We start from the raw sequence: 16,472 nt of genomic DNA, 5'->3' as shown, positions 1-16,472 counted from the left end.
TTCTCAAAATTGTCCGAAAACAAGAAGCAACTTTTTTTACTTTTTGTTTCTCTTCCAAAACTGTTTCTCGACACAAATATTTGCAAAAATGTGCCCGGAACAAAAAGTTTACCAAACGCATTTTTGTTCCCAAACTATTTCTGGGAACAAAAGAACAGAAATTTTCACTATTTGGCACGTTACCAAACGGGCCCAAAGTCGATTTACTACTATAAATATGAATTTTGCTTTGGAACGAATTTCCCTGTAATCAAACGATGGATTGGATTCCATATGTTCATCATCTTCATGTGTTTTGAAAAACGAAATTTAGTCATAACATATTTATCTTATTACTCCAGGAGATCATCATCATCATCATCATCATCATTTTGAACTTGGGAATTCGTCAATAAAATTGATCATGCATCCATGTCCGTTTGTTTTACGGAAAAATAAATGATTTGGATAATATTTTTTCGAAAATAATCGTTTATATAACTTGAAAAAAAATATTTTCATTATCGACAACATATCTAAATATTTTCATAGATAAATAATATATTTTTCGTTTATGCATTATAAACGATAATTTTTAGAATAATATTTTATAAATTATTCATTTTTTAGCGATAGCAACTCAGCTATGGAACTGAATGGAAGGATAAACTTAATTGGGGCATGGGATAGACTCTGGTCTTCAATTGCTACTTATGCTAAAAACAACACGATAATGACATGGTGGTCGGATTTTGCCCCATCTTTTACGTGAAATCGTACAATATTTCCTGTCTCGTTCCTCCTTTTCTCCGACAACTTACGACCTTAGTAAATTTTTGTTGGCTCGTTTTGCTCTCCTCTTTTGTTTTTCTGAGCCTGTATTCATCTTCGCAAGACGAAGGAGTCGGCTTTCCACGATTACTCATGGAATGAATCATTAGTGTCTCTCTTTTGCGACCGTGGTTGACGCCAAATTCATTTCATCTGGTGATCATCAAGAGAGGATGTCAATGCTCGTCGAAACTCAAATCCCCATCGATTACTTGGTCCAATTTGGCGTGTCCAACGTTGACATCTTACAAGTTGCCATCGTTGTTGGTCCATAATTAAGTTCATTATCTCCCAAAACTCTTGTGCTGCTGTTCTTTTGTCAAAAGACAACTTTGGAGGCTTTTTGGAAGTTTCCCTCAAGCGACTTGGTTTACCAGATTGCCTTTTCGACCACGAATACATAGGAGAATTCATCTAGAAAGGTCAAATAAGATAATATTGGGGTGTGGTTCATACTTCCCATCGACAGGAAGGCATAAGGGTCATGTTCCTCGGTAAGCGGGAGGGGGTCCGGGAGAGCCACCCCGACCAGGGTCGCAGGGAGCGACACCAGAGGGCTTTTATAGTTTGGGCCCATATTTTATTAGTAGCTTTGACTGTTTTGGTATTCTTGCCACAACAAGCAAGCCTTTTCGCCCATGATAGGTAGAATGTGCTAATTATAGTAGAATCCTTTACTGGATGTAGCCCTAATTTAAGGGTGAACCTGGATAAAACCTCGTGTCTCGATTTCTCTTTCTCGCATTTACTTTTTATTTCGTTGTTTTTGTGCGCCTAATCCTAACGGATAATGCATTATCTCAATTTCATCGGTCAGTGCTCGATAGCATCTGAACTATGGCCGTGATAGAGGCATTAAAGGGTTTAGTTGGCAGGAAGAAGTTGCGTCGCGCCGACGAGAGGCGAAGTCGCAGCTAGGTTCGGGCTAATTCACGCACCGTTCACGAGGGCTTTAGCCAGGCTTCCTACCGCAGTCACGAGCCAAATCACACCTTAGCAATATGGAGTTTTCGGTCTCCAGTCATTTCTCAAGCTCGAAACGATTCTTTTCGACTTCTCATTTAGTTAGACAGAAATAGATAATTTGGTAATGTCGAGCTTTAAATTCGAAAGATCAAATAAGGAAAAGCAAAGCCCCTCCTATATTGTCCATGTGCATGAACACATGCATACACACACACGTGATCTTCGCAGTGTATGTGCATCCGACACTGGTAGCTGTGCACGAAGGGCCACAAAGTCAAAGATAGCGAAATGCTATCCGAATTGGGAACGGCAGTTGGCTTCTGTGTGTTGTTTGCCTCCTCCTTTTTTCTGCTTTTTAATTTCTAAATGAAAACGGTTTTTGACGTTCCATTTATTTTTCCTCCAATTGAGTCAAGCCCTTCGCCTACATTATCACATGCCCGCTGGCTCCACCTCCCAAATTATATCGGCCCGCTACGGGCCCGCGCGTAATCAACCGATATCCGTCGCTCGAGCGAACTTTCGCCATAAGCCTAATTCTTCACTGCTAGATTTAGGCGCACAGACACAACGGAATAGAGAGTAAATATGAGAAAGAAAAATCGAAGCGCAATGTTTATCGGGGATTCGCCGTTAAATTAGGGTTACATGTAGCAGAGAATTCCATTATGATTACTGCCTCTCACTTTTCTGTTACAACTCTCAATTACAAGAGAAAGAAATTGTATACAAAGCAGCAGCTATTCACGGACCTAATTCCAAACTACCAATAAAATACGGACCCGAACTATAAAAACTCTCTGATAGCTAAGGGGCGCTGCCTCTCGGACCACTCCCGGCTCACCAAGTAACGGGACCCCCGTGCCATCCTATCGATAGGGAGTACGAACCGCACCCCCAACATTCACCCCTACTCCTTCTCTGCGTGCCAAACCGAGCTTGTGGGCAAAAGCCGGACCACCGCATGTTTTACGCGATGTTCGCTTCCCCGGTTCGCGTAGATGGACGTATTCGGGACCGGATTACAATTACGGACAAACACGGGGGGAATCAAATCGCGATAATGCGCGGGTGGAAAAATCATGTGTAGAGAGAGCCTGGTGGCGGATGGAATGGAGGAATCATCGTCGCTTTGCGCACAGTGTTGCGTTGTGCATTATGAGCGGGGCCACGGTCTCCTCCGGATGAAGACACGAGAGGAGAGAGGGGGGACCATCTCTGATGCTGCTGGCCGAGGGCAACGATCCAATTCGAGAGAATAATGCATGGGCCATGACTAAAAAAATCTCTGGTTGGATTGTTACTGCTGAATACCATGCAACCGGCTATTATTGGGTAGGGCTAGGGTTAGTCTGCAACCCCTTTCTTTCCGCCTTATGTTCTGCCATCCCGTTGACTTGCTCAAACCCATTCATGTGATCACGGAGGGTTTGTTTGGATGATTGAATTGCTCCTGTGTTCATCAGGGTTAGTGTCGATTTATGTGGCAAGCGATAAAACGGACTTAGGAATGTTGCTGGAAATGAATATTAGCCGTAATTTGTCCGATATAATCTCTAAACTTATGGTACATGTTTAATTTAGTCCTTGGATTTTATATGAAAATGTTCGATGTTATGCTCCCATTAATTTCAAGTTAATGGAATTTGTTGATTTGGCTTCCGATCCGATACGTCACAAAAAAGATGTTATACGTGGATTATCCACGTAAGATATTCAACTCGAATATGGGTATAATAATCCTTTTTAATTCGTTTAATATGTTCAAACTGGAAAAATGATTGCCCGTGTTATGATGACGTGAATTAATGTATCCTTATTTGAATTGAATATCTTACGTGGATAATTTACGCGAATCGTTATTTTTTTGTCGTGTTGTTCAAATGTATCGAATCATGAGCCAAATCAAACCATTAAGTTAAATTAATAGGAGGATAACATTTGATATTTTCATATAGTTTAGAGACTAATTTGAACATGTAACAAAATTCATGGATCACATTAAACAAATTAAAATTTCGGAAACATTGCACGTTGGGCCAAAATTCATGGATTATTTGTATAATCATTCATAACATTAACGTGTAGAGTAATCTCTAATTTCCTGAAAGAGGAAAACTCAATGAACATATGTGTCATAGCAACAACAATATACGTAGGCATCATCACCAGTATACAACACAATGATGGATACACAAAAGGGTCGTACTGTGTAAGATTATACTATCGTTTTTAATTGGTAACGCTAACGCACATACTCGATTGAACAGTGCAATCTACTATGATTACTTTCTTCTTCATCTTATGCCATCTTAACTATCTTATAACATAGGAAAAATGACACAAATGATCCATGGACTTTACTCTAATGTACAATATGGTCCATTAACTTTTAATTTATTCAATATGATCTCTGAACTTAAGTTCAGAGACAACATTGAACATTTTCATATAGTCCATGAATTAGTTTAAACATGTATTAAAAGTTCAGGGATCACTTTGAACAAATTAAAAGTTTATGGACCACACTGCACATAGGGTTAAAGTTTAAAGACTACATTATGTTGGGTGGTCTGGGGCCTTTCTCACCCCGTGTTGAGACTTTCCCTTATACTTATAAATCAATCATCAGCCATTTCCAAGAGGGATGTGGGATAACCTCAACAATCTCCTCCTTACACGACAACCCGTATCTCTCCCGTATGATTATTGAGTCCAGACTTGTTGGTAACCTTTGACTCTAATACCAGCGTCAAGTGATTTTGTGTCTTTCTCACTCCAAAAGCTAACTCAAATGATGAGACTTTCCCTCGCACTTATACATCGACCATCAGCCCCTTCCAAAACCAATGTGGGACAGCATCAATACATTGTACATTGAATCAAAGTTCATAAATCATTTATGTCATTTTCCATTTAACTTACAGATAAATAATTGTCAATGCGTGGCCCGTCCACACGATGCGTAGAAGCATGCGCCGATGGTCGTCAAGTGACATGTATCCTCATCATCTTTGTACCTCGATTTCACATGAACCAAAGTGGGGGAAGGCAAGCCAACCAGAAAGGAAAAAAGATTGGAGTGTTTGTGGGAATTGCAAGGGGCTGACATAACATCAGTCCTAGGCTCCAAGAAGCCTGGGCCGACATCAAAATGAATGGACCAGAATGGCAAAAGGATCATCCCAGGTCGTGGAGGTGCGAGAGGGATGTGTCGCTGTTGTGGAAATTGATGCACCGATGCAAACATTGAAAAGGGCATTGATTGAAGTGGGGAAGATGAAAGGAAGATGGGGCTGAAGGGACTCCTTTAGGCTTTCAATGTGAAATGAAAGAAAGGGTTTGTGCTGCTTGGGAGGACTTCGGCCCAAGTGTAACATCCAATGTGGTGAAGATTGCAGAAGGAGGACTTCGGTGCAATCAATTCCCCTTTTTATTTTTTTTAAATTTAATTTTTTATTTTTGGGGGGTGAGATGTTGATGCTTTATTTGTGAAATAAATGAATGAATTAATTAATTAAGACAGAGAGGGCAGAGAATTTCTTGATTTAGGACGATGCGCCCTTTTTCTTTTTCCTTTCTTTAAGAGGGGTGGAAACAGGAAGTGACTTGTGATGTTACCCAGGATGAGCTTTTTGGGTTCCTTGTGTACTCAAAAGTCAATTTCTAGAATCTGCTAAAGTTTGTGTGGTGATTCCGGAAATAGCCAGATGAGATATCCTAAAGTTGTATGTGATATGGTGTCGAGGTATTTTAGGTCACTTGTTGAAAATGTTGCTAAAATGTGATTAGTCCTTTTATTTAGCATATGACAAAGAAAAACAAGGCGAAGGATCGAATAATTACCATTTGTTAATTTTTCCTCTAGAGAGTGGTTCTGTTAGGGTGCACATGAATACCATTTTCATGCCGAACTATTTCCAACGTAAATGATTTTTTTCATTCCGTGTCAAACAATTTTGTGCATTTGAAGGAGTTTGGTAAATCATGTCAAAATTTCTATTTCGGAATAGAAAAGAACAAATGCGTTTGTACTACACACAAATTTCTTTTTATTAATAATATTTTGAATTGTTTATTTTTTTTCTTTCTACCCAGGCCATGGTCGCCGCTCGCGACGGCGGCCGGCCACGGCCCAGGCCGGGCGAGGGCGTCACGGCCTCGCCGGCCGCCGCGCGGAGGCGAGGGTCCCCCTGCCGGCGAGGGCGAGCCGGACCCTCGCCCTTAGGCGAGGCGGCTCGCCGTCCGGTCATGGCGAGGCTCGGCCTTGCCCAGATCTGGCGAGGCCGAGCCTCGCCGTCGCGACCCACGGCAAAGCCGACCTCGCCATGGGTCGCGACGGAGAGGCTCGGCCTCGCCATGACCGACGGCGAGCCGCCTTGCCCGAGCGGCGAGGGTCCAGCCTCGCCCTCGCCGGCAGGGGGACCTCGCTCTCCGGCGGCCGCCGAGGGCCGTGACGCCCTCGCCGGCCCTGGCGTGGCCGGAGCCGGTCAGCCGCAGACCGCCACAACCCAAGAAGAGCAACACAAAAAGAAGAAAAGAAAAAAAAAAAAAAAAAAAACGATTCTCAAAATGTGCAAACAAGAAGAACTTTTTTTACTTCTTGTTTCTCTTCCAAAACCTGTTCTCGCACAAATATTTGCAAAAATGTGCCGGGAACAAAAAGTTTACAAATGCATTTTTGTTCCCAAACTATTTCTGAGAACAAAAGAACAGAAATTTTCACTATTTGGCACGTTACCAAACGGGCCCTTAAGGTACCGATTAGAGGTCCCGTTTATTCAGCGGAAAATGAATGATTTGGAAAATATCTTCCTAAAACTGACCGCTTGTATCGGTTACAAAAACGAGCAAACGGAAAATATTTTTCATTGATTAATTGTTTTAAGTAACACAAGTGATCTTTTCAGGAAATTTTTTTTTCCAAATCTTTCATTTTCTGTGAAACCAACGCACCGTAAGTGGCTTTCGAAAATTCTAGTTGTGATTTGAAAACCCCATCATTGAATAATTAAACAACGAGTAAGCAATCAAAGATGGTCGAATACGATCTGTCGTTTTGTGCCTTTCCCTCGAAGTGGTGTTTTTCTCGATAATAGATTGCACGATCTTAAGCAGTGCTATCGTCCCTTTTCATATTGCCCTTTTCGTATTACGGGGATTTAAGATGAATTTTATGTTGCTCGAAACACGATCTTAAACGAACAAAAGTTCTCTCCCCTTCATCTCGAGACACAAAAAAACACGAATCTTCCGTCTCTCCGAGAGGTTTGAGAAGCTTCTTCGCTAATTCGAATTGGCTAAGCAATCAGTCGTCACGTTCGACCATGCTCTCGACTAAATCGTCCTTAAACGACCGGATCGATCCGCGAGCGAACACAAAATTTAAAGGACGGCTTGTTAAATAATTTAAGAGCATCGATCTGACCATGACCTCATCCTCTCCTATCCTTCTTCTTCTTCTTCTATTGCGGGGTCAAAATAAACGTGCGGCGCACAAACTCTTACCGGCCCACCCGATGGGCCTGAACCGGTCCTCCGAAGTACTTGGGTCCCGGTCCACCCGCTCCCGAACAAACCCTTTACCAAATAAAATTAATTAAATAAACAAACAATTTTATTAACAAATTTTTTAAAATTTATTTTTCGAGCAATTAAGAACGTCATTTAAGCATCGCTCTCCAGATAACCCTCTGACGTAAGTTGACGGAGCTGGCTTGTTTTTGGGTTGTCGTCAAAAAGCTGTATTCGCCACGCTCTTCATCGTCGGAGAAAGGTAAAATTAGTCAGAAAAAATGGTATTTAAATGACGAGTTTATAAGGTCCTTCCACGTGAAATTTCTAGACAGATCATCACACTTTCAACCTTAATCTTAGCCCAGAAAAATTGACCAAGGTCCTTTACTTTTCAAACCTACGAAACTCTACGCAGATATATTAAAAGATCAATACCCCCGTAAATCCCGAACCGGTATGCTCCTGTCGCATTTATCTCCAAACTAATTTTCGCGTCGCAAAAAAATCTCATACCGGTAGTCCCATTTCATGTTTACCTCCAAATTGATTTTCGTGTCATAGAAAATCTCAAATGGATACACTCGAGATAATTTTACGCTCCGCTAGATTCCTTTCCAAGATCCATGTTAAATTGCAAATGCGAGAAGACACGTGGCAAATAACTCGGATGATAGGCGTGTGACGTGGATATGATGCGGCGGAAATTCAACATGGATGGATATCTAAAAACGACGTTGTTTTGGAGAAACCATATATGTAGAAAATGAACTGGCATTAGGATGTATGCTAAAGATTGCTAATTTTGCCTTAAGAGCTCCCTTATGCTTGAAAATCAGCTAAGATTTCTAATTTTACCCCAATTTTTCATCTTGGATTTTTTTGCGACACGAAAATTAATTTGGGGTAACTATGGCACGTGCGCACCAATTTGTGATTTTTTTTTTGCGAAACCAAAATTAGTTAGTGGTAAGTGTGGCATGTGTAGTATTATTTTGTGATTTTTGGTGGCATAGACCCGAATTTAAAATAAGGCACTCTTGGCCACTGATAATTTATGCAATAACCTGTTATATGAAGACCAAGCGTTTCAATTTATCTCGTTTCAATTTGCGCTGATTAAAGCGAAGCGCTTCAATTTACCTCGTTTTCCCGACCAAAAAAATATTTATCTCGTTTTCATCGGACCCAAAGAAAACTATATTCCAAATAATGGGTAACGTGTTTTTTTGTTTTCCACATTTGAATTCATTACATTAATAAGGTGTAAGAAGATAAGGACGCTAATAAGAAAACAAAAGTCGGTCTTGAATCTGGCGTGGCTCCGCAACGAGAGACGCTATACGGCGCAATTCGCGACACAAAATGCCTTAATTTAATCTTTCGGGCTTTAAAATATTTGCTTAGCGAATTTATTATTAAAAAAAAAAGAGCAAGAAGAAAACGTCAACGAGACAGTCAAATCCCGAATATTCCGGGAATCCTTCAGGGCATACCCAAATATTTATTATATTTTCCGGATGTTCGCTCTTTATGTAGCAACAAAAATTTAAAAAAAAAAATTTCAGAAATTAAACCACGACAGAATTCGATTCAAAACACTTCGCTATTAAAAAAAAAAAAAGATTTCAACTTTAAATTAGATAGACGATAAACTCCGGAGTAATCTCGAGATTTTAAGTTATGATTCATTGAAATTCAATTTTTTTTATTTATGCTTCGTTTATTTATTTCGTGAAGAGTCAATGATTTGTAAAAAATATTTTCCTAATTTGATCGTTTATATCTATTAAAAAAAGAGGCAATGGAAAATACTGTCGTCATCATGAAAAATATTTAGGTTCGTATTGCCGTTAAGACCAAAGACATTTTTTATCAGCTCAATTTTTTTGTACGCCCCGTTAGTGATTAAAAATTAGGAAAATGATTTTCAAATTGTTGATCTTTCGCGAAATAGGACAAAAAAAGATAGCGGCGGGGGGGGAGAGGAATACGGAAATCGTGAAATTGTGCTCCCGGGAGGGACATTCTGGTAAAAGCGCCGGGGGGCCCTCGGGTCCCGGCCGTCGGATTGGCTGGGGGGGGCGGGGGGGCCATGATGAGGGACGGACGACCAGGCATCCAAGTTTGACTGACGTACGACAGGAAATTTTTGAAGCTGGCATGATTTGGGTGGGCGGGGCGGGGGTTCGCTCGGTCAAAGTTTGACCGAACGCAGGCAGGCAGGCCAAGAATTCGAAAACTCATTTTAGGGAAAAAAAAAAAAGGGAGATAAATCGGAGGAAAATAAGAAAACGGCAACGCATCCGCAGGGAGAGAGAGAGAGAGAGACGGAAGAGAGATTTTCGGCGTGCGGTATACAGGGTTCGATCCGTTCCTGTTTGCCAGCAGAGAACGAGAGGAAGAGCGTGTGGAGGAGGAGGACGAGGAGGAGGAGCAGGACGAGGAGGAAGCGGAGGAGCGGGAGGAGTGGGAAAGCGGTCTCGCGCGCGCGCGCGCGTCTTCGCGTCTTTTCTCCCTTCCTTCTTCCTCGCCCGGGGAGACATTCCTCCGCCCCCGCGCCCTTATTCGCTTTCCGCCGGTTCCCTTCTTGACCGAGCGGCCGGTTGGATTTTGTTGGGCGGCGGTCCCCGTTTCGGGATCCCGGCGGCGGCGGCGGCGGCGATGAATATGATGCGCCGGATCAAGAGCATCGCGTCGGGCCGCACCTCCATTTCCTCTGAACCCGTGAGTTTCCGAATCGGACTTTCCGTTTGGGGGTTCCTATTGGCTGTCGGTAGCTCCGGATTTTCCCTCATTTTTGCTCCGGGGGGATGTCGTCTCGGTGCCGTCGGTTTCGGGCGTTGGTAGCTGCTTTCGGGGCTCCTGTAATTAGGTTTTCGTGTGCCTGGCCAAGCTTGTGTTCATTTGGGAAGATGGTTTTTTTTCTTAGCTCGATCGATTGCTTTTTCGTTCGCCGTCTGATCATTTCCTAGCCGACGCTTTGGGCGCGGATCGACGTTTCTTTTTCCTTTGATTCGATAATCATATGGGTCATTTTTCGTCGAAAAGACGCGGTTTTTTTTTCTTTTTTCTTTTTAAGTTCGTCGGGTGGCTGTATATGAAAGTACGTGGAGAACGTTGTGAATTCAAGGTTGTAAGGTAGTATTTTTGGCCTAGGACTTGGTTGGATTGCGTTGATTTGGGAACATTTCTGCAATTATTTGGGAAACATGTAAGGCTGATTGATGCTGCGGATGTCTTTTTTCTTGTTTCTCCCCTTGATTTATTTCTCTGACGATTCATGGAGCTCGTCTTCTTCTTCTTCTTCTTCTTGTTCTTTCTTGTTCATTCTTGTGGTTTGTCTTTTAAGCGGATTTGCTTTGCAAACCTTGACGTTCAGCAAAAACAATGTTAGGCGATTAACAAATGAGTAGTAGTGATTAGTCATGATGGTGACCTGTATGTTGGTGTTTGGCTTCTCTGAAAGGCATTGGCTGTAGTTGGTAGGCCGATGGTCAAAGTCAAATTTGTCTGTTTCTTTTTTGGACAATCGGTAAGCCAGTTAGAATATGTTCTTGTACAGTTTTGAATTTTTTTAACAAGAACTCTAAGACTATGGAAAATCTGCTGCTGGTAGTACCTAATGCGATATGCGAATGGCTGTGTGTTTCGTAGGAGTTGATCCAATAAACCTGAGGCAGCAGAACCTTCTGCCCAGTTTTGTTTGAATGTGAACATCATCGCTGGCTTTTTAAAGTATCATATGAAGTCAACGTATGATAATCATATCTCAATCGTGCCAGATTAGTTCACTTAGATAATATTGAATGAAAGAAATTCCTATTGTTTCATTGAGGAATTCTAGAGCAACACTTGATTAAGCTCATTGTGTATGGAACTTTGGTTGTTTTGTTGACTGTCATGATCTTCTAAACTTAGTTTGGATCCTTCTTGGCTTGATTGTTTCTGAAATTGTGCTGTTCAACTTATACACCCTAAATCCGCTCTTTGTATGAGAAGCTTATTTTCCTTTCAACTTGTGATGAATCTTATATGGTTTCAGCTATGCAATTATGCATCCAAGACTCGTGTTATTTTTCCTTCTATTTGATTTGTGTACGAACCCTTGACCTCATGTCACCCCCCCCAACAACCACTAGGCCAAGTGGCTTGTGGCCAAGAATTTTGAGGACTCTATATTTTTTCTATGAACTCTAAGTTCTTAAACACATTTGTTTTGTTTACTCCAGGGTGGGGATTCTGGTACCAAAAGGGTAAAGGTTGATCAAGAAGCTCATCACAGGGATAATGTGGATCAGCTTTTGCACTCTGTTGAGAGAGGTGCAACAGGTCTAGAGCAGCACATGGCTTCCGCGTCTCTGGAAGCTGTTGCAAGCACTTCCAGTAAATCGTCAGTTTCTAAACCTGGTGATGATCAGATTCATAGAGGAGGGCACGAGACAAGAATTAAAGATGACAAAGCATTTCATGATGACAAGGTATGATCTGCTTCTAAGGAGTTAGTGATAAAGTATTGCATTTGACATAATCCTGAGCATTATATGTTCCCTTCTTTTAAGAATAGCTCTCTTATGATGGATTCTGAACCTCATTTATGCTTCAAATTTTAGGACTCTGAACCAGCTGTAGTTAACGGACATGGAACTGAAACAGGCCACATTATTACAACAACAGTTGGTGGCCGAGATGGACAACCCAAACAGGTTAGGTGTCTTTTATTCGTTGTACAGCATAGCTGTCATTTTGCAGTGTTGTCACTGGATTGCGTCTTATGAATGTGAACCTCATGAAGCATGTCTGTTGATATGGCTATCATGCGAATCCTATGTAGTGTTCAAGGAATTGAATCAAGTAAAAATTGCCTCAGCCGACACCAAAGGTTTTTGTCGTGTTTGACAGAAAGTACTTGTCAAATTTTTAACAATTTACTTATTGGGTGGGTGGGGAGATCTAATTAACAACTGAACCTGGGAAATTTCACATGCTGTATGTTTGTCATCTGCTTTCTCTTTTACTGCTACATGAAAAGTTTTCGTGATATACATGTGCATCCCTCTTTCCACTATTTTTATGTTTAATAGGAGTTGTCTTGCTTGCTGACAAATTGCATGTTTAAGTATGATTTTCTCTTCAAAATGTAACATGCATGAGAAGTCTCTTAACAAATTCTGACACTTGGGTTGCAGACTATCTCATATATGGCAGAGCGTGTAGTAGGCACTGGCTCGTTTGGTGTTGTCTTTCAGGTTTGTTGCCTACTTCTATACGAATCGACTCTGAATAAGTAGAGTCTTTCTTCTGACCTACGGATTTTTGGTATGCAGGCAAAGTGTTTAGAAACGGCGGAGACAGTTGCCATTAAAAAGGTGTTGCAAGATAAGAGATATAAGAATAGAGAACTTCAGATCATGCGCGTACTTGATCATCCTAATGTCGTCCAACTGAAGCACTGCTTCTTTTCAACTACTGAAAAAGATGAGGTGTACCTCAACCTTGTTTTGGAGTATATCTCTGAAACTGTCTATCGAGCTTCAAAGCATTATGTTAGAATGAACCAGCACGTGCCGATCATTTTTGTGCAGCTGTATGCATACCAGGTGAACTGTTGTTGCAGTAATTGACTTTCAGTCTTTGTTACGCTCTTCAATGTTGCAGTATGTAGTACTGGTTGGGGTTACCCTTTTTGATATTCTGGATTTTCTCCAATTCAGATCTGTCGCGCATTAAACTACTTGCATAACGTGGTTGGTGTGTGTCATCGTGACATCAAGCCTCAGAATCTACTGGTAAGATTTATCTCTCAGCCCTTCTGTCACACGCTCACACGCAGATGGTGGGGAATGAAGGGAAGGAAAAAGGGGAGGGAGGGGAGGGAGGGAGGGAGGGATAGGCATACATTAACAGTGAAGTATGGTGATTTGATCTTCACATGATTGCATGAATCAGTTGGCTAAAATAGTACAATTGAAAATGCTTATCCGATATGATTCACTTGTTTTGCAAAGTTTGAGATCATCCTATAATTTTGCATGAAATGTGACTGTACGTACAAGAGGACACATTATCCATTGGTGTAATGCTGTGATGCTCCTCCTGTTTGTTTTACTTTGTCAATATTTTCTTTTTCCATTGAAATATAGGTACTGATTCTATCTTTAATGCCGCAGGTCAATCCCCACACTCATCAGTTGAAGATATGCGACTTTGGTAGTGCAAAGAAGTTGGTAAGTCCATTATCTATCAGTACTTAATAGTCCATCATATATTGGGATCGAATTTGATTTAGTTAACTTTTGTAGGTCCCAGGAGAGCCCAATATAGCATATATATGCTCGCGGTATTATAGGGCCCCAGAGTTGATATTTGGGGCCTCAGAATATACAATTGCAATTGATATGTGGTCTGTTGGTTGTGTCTTGGCCGAGCTTCTTCTGGGACATGTGAGCATCTCTTTTTCCAAATTAAGTAATAAAATGTATTCACAGCAGCCGCCTTGTTCATGGCATTTCAATGAAATTCACTGAAGTAGGGGTTGGTTCCATAGTTTCTTCTAAAACGTGCCTTTAGTTTCTTTGTTTTCTAGTTCCTTAGGAAACAATTTGTTTTACCTACCTCATAAGCTGAATTTCTTAGAATGTTGGTTCTTCTTAATCTCAATCTGACGTCTGCTTATGTTTTCTTGCTGCAGCCACTGTTTCCTGGAGAGAGTGGTGTTGATCAGCTTGTGGAAATAATAAAGGTTTCAACTTAAGTACTTTCCTTTCAATATGATGACGTAATTACCTTTGGTTCAAACTTTTCCTTGTTACTAATTTTCCTCCTCTCCATTTGCAAATTTTATTAGATTCTTGGGACACCTACCAGGGAAGAAATTAAGTGCATGAATCCAAATTATTCGGAATTCAAGTTTCCTCAGATTAAAGCTCATCCTTGGCACAAGGTATTGTTTTAAGTGTTATTAGAGCGATGACCTCTGGGTTGATAGTTTCCTTTTGGTATCATTAGTTGCTTTTTCTGAAAAAAATTATGAAACTGATACAGGTCTTTCAAAAGCGGTTGCCTCCTGATGCAGTGGATCTTGTATCGAGGCTTCTCCAATATTCACCAAATCTACGTTGCACTGCTGTAAGTCTGTAATGAAGTCAATTATCAGTTAGATATGAGTTGCTTACAATGTGCAACTGCTTTGAACCTCCTATCCTTGCATTAGATTTCTTGGGGCTTAGTGTCAGCCAGTTTTTGGCTTCACCTAGCATGACTGAGATCCTTCTACGGAACTGCTTTTCTCGTCGAGATGTGTGAAATGATCATAGCAAGTTTTTCTCAGACGTGTAGAATAAACTTCAGGCTATACGTTTAACGTCAGCTTAAAGCGAGTTTTTAGATTTTGTTCCTGCTGTCTGGCATGGGTATGCATGTAGAGAAGAGAGTATTTTCTTAGAAAGCTGACTATCATCTCTTGGTAATGTCAGTTGGAGGCCTGTGCGCATCCTTTCTTTGATGATTTGAGGGACCCGAATGCAACCTTGCCCAATGGACGTGCCCTACCACCCCTCTTTGATTTCACAGCTCAAGGTAAAGTGAAAAAATAGTGACGTTGCTCTTTCCCATTCTGGTCCTCATTCCAGATGGCTTATACCCAAGTCTACTGCAGAATTGGCAGGTGCACCCTCCGAGCTGCGTCGACGCCTCATTCCTGAGCACGCGAGGAACTGAGCTCCGATCGTATCTTTGCATCATCAGGATGCTTGTTCACACGTACGAAGTTCAAACATTCTTTTAGCCTTCAGCTTCGACTCTGGGAATGAAGTCAAGTTAGTGGATAGGCTGTCAAACTTAGGAATTTCTCATAAATCGAGCTCAAGTTAGAGTCTTGGAGGAGGTGGAGCTGCCGAACGAAACCCGGCCACATTCTACAGGAACCTCAAACAGGGAATCGTCGAGGCTCATCACCGTAATCGTCGCCGTGCCAATTCTTTTCTTTTCTTTTTTCCTTCTTTTTTGTTTTTATCGGGGGGTTGGGTTTGCATTTTTTTGTTGGTGATTGTTTTGCTGTTGTATACAGCGCGCTCTGGGGAGTGAGTTTGTAACGTAGATGCAATCGCTTAGTGCGTCCGACATGTATTTCGACACGCGTTATCGATTGATAACACTAATAGTGGCATGATTTATTCAAGCTCTGCGCGATAAGCTCAGTGTCGGCCACATGGAAAAGAAACACATAGGGCCCGCATCCTCCATCGAAATTCCTTCCTTTAGAAAAACACTAACGATCGCATTCTTTTTCGACTTCACTAGACCGATAAGGACAGCTACCAAGGCCGAGAAGGTCATGTCTGATTGAGGCGAAAGATTGATGCCCCATGCTTAGATCCATTCGATCTCCTCATGTACAGGATTGAAAGGATATTGGGAAAGAAGGGCAAAACGAAAATTGGGGAAATCCAAATTTTTCAAGTGACTGGGCGGGAAGCAAGATGAAGAAGAGCGGACACGTGTACGGTACGAGGCGGGACGGCTCAGCAATTATCCGGTGTCGTGTTTGTGTACCGTGCTCGGGGCCGTACGTACGTTGGTATGATTTGATTTGGAGTTTGTAGGGAGCTCTTGGCACTTTCTCTCCACTGTTTAGGGTCCCCCCCTAATTCACACCACCTGATCGGACCCGGTGCGACCGGTCGTTTCGTCCTTCCTTCTCTCCCTTTTATGTAAATATCTATTCAACGTGCAATGTAATTTATGAATTTTTAATTTATTTAATACGATTTCTGAACTTTAATTCAATGTATAATTTTATCCATTTAAGTACAGGGATAATATTGAACATTTTTATATAATCCGGAGATCAGACTGAACAAGTATAGAAAATTCAAATATCACATTGCACGTTAGGCCAAAATTTCATGGACCACATCGGAACAAATTGGAAGTTCGAGATTAACCGAACAGTGAACACTGAGTAAAAAATAACGGATCACCCGCTCTCTTACGAAGGAGCGGCGGTGATTTTCCCGGGAAAATTCCTCCTCCGATTCCGGATGAACCCCGCTTCGCACGTGTGGGACGTAACCAACAGCGAGCGCATTGACAAGCTTGACCCCCACGCTTTCGGGAAACGACCCCACCACCGCGGCAGCGAGCGACGAAAGGCAATTTTAACCCCAACAGTAATTTCTTTT

At 41.7% G+C, this 16,472-nt stretch overlaps 1 protein-coding gene across 1 annotated transcript; it reads left to right on the top strand.

Annotated features, from left to right (window-relative positions):
- The first annotated feature begins 9,859 nt into the window (after positions 1-9,859).
- LOC115678193 (shaggy-related protein kinase theta) lies at positions 9,860-15,469 on the top strand. Its single transcript, XM_030601535.2, has 13 exons — positions 9,860-10,017; positions 11,523-11,771; positions 11,904-11,996; positions 12,480-12,539; positions 12,618-12,890; positions 13,005-13,079; positions 13,461-13,517; positions 13,593-13,733; positions 13,982-14,032; positions 14,138-14,233; positions 14,335-14,418; positions 14,766-14,868; positions 14,948-15,469. Exons 1-13 carry the CDS (start codon positions 9,955-9,957, stop codon positions 15,007-15,009), a joined length of 1,407 nt encoding a protein of 468 aa, XP_030457395.2. The 5' UTR covers positions 9,860-9,954; the 3' UTR covers positions 15,010-15,469.
- Positions 15,470-16,472: the final 1,003 nt, after the last annotated feature.

Source organism: Syzygium oleosum, unplaced genomic scaffold (genome assembly GCF_021117445.2).
Source record: "Syzygium oleosum isolate NSW1041296 unplaced genomic scaffold, Sole_v2.1 Sole_v2.15, whole genome shotgun sequence".
Lineage (NCBI taxonomy): Eukaryota > Viridiplantae > Streptophyta > Magnoliopsida > Myrtales > Myrtaceae > Syzygium > Syzygium oleosum.
This window is presented reverse-complemented; position numbering and strand designations above follow the sequence as displayed.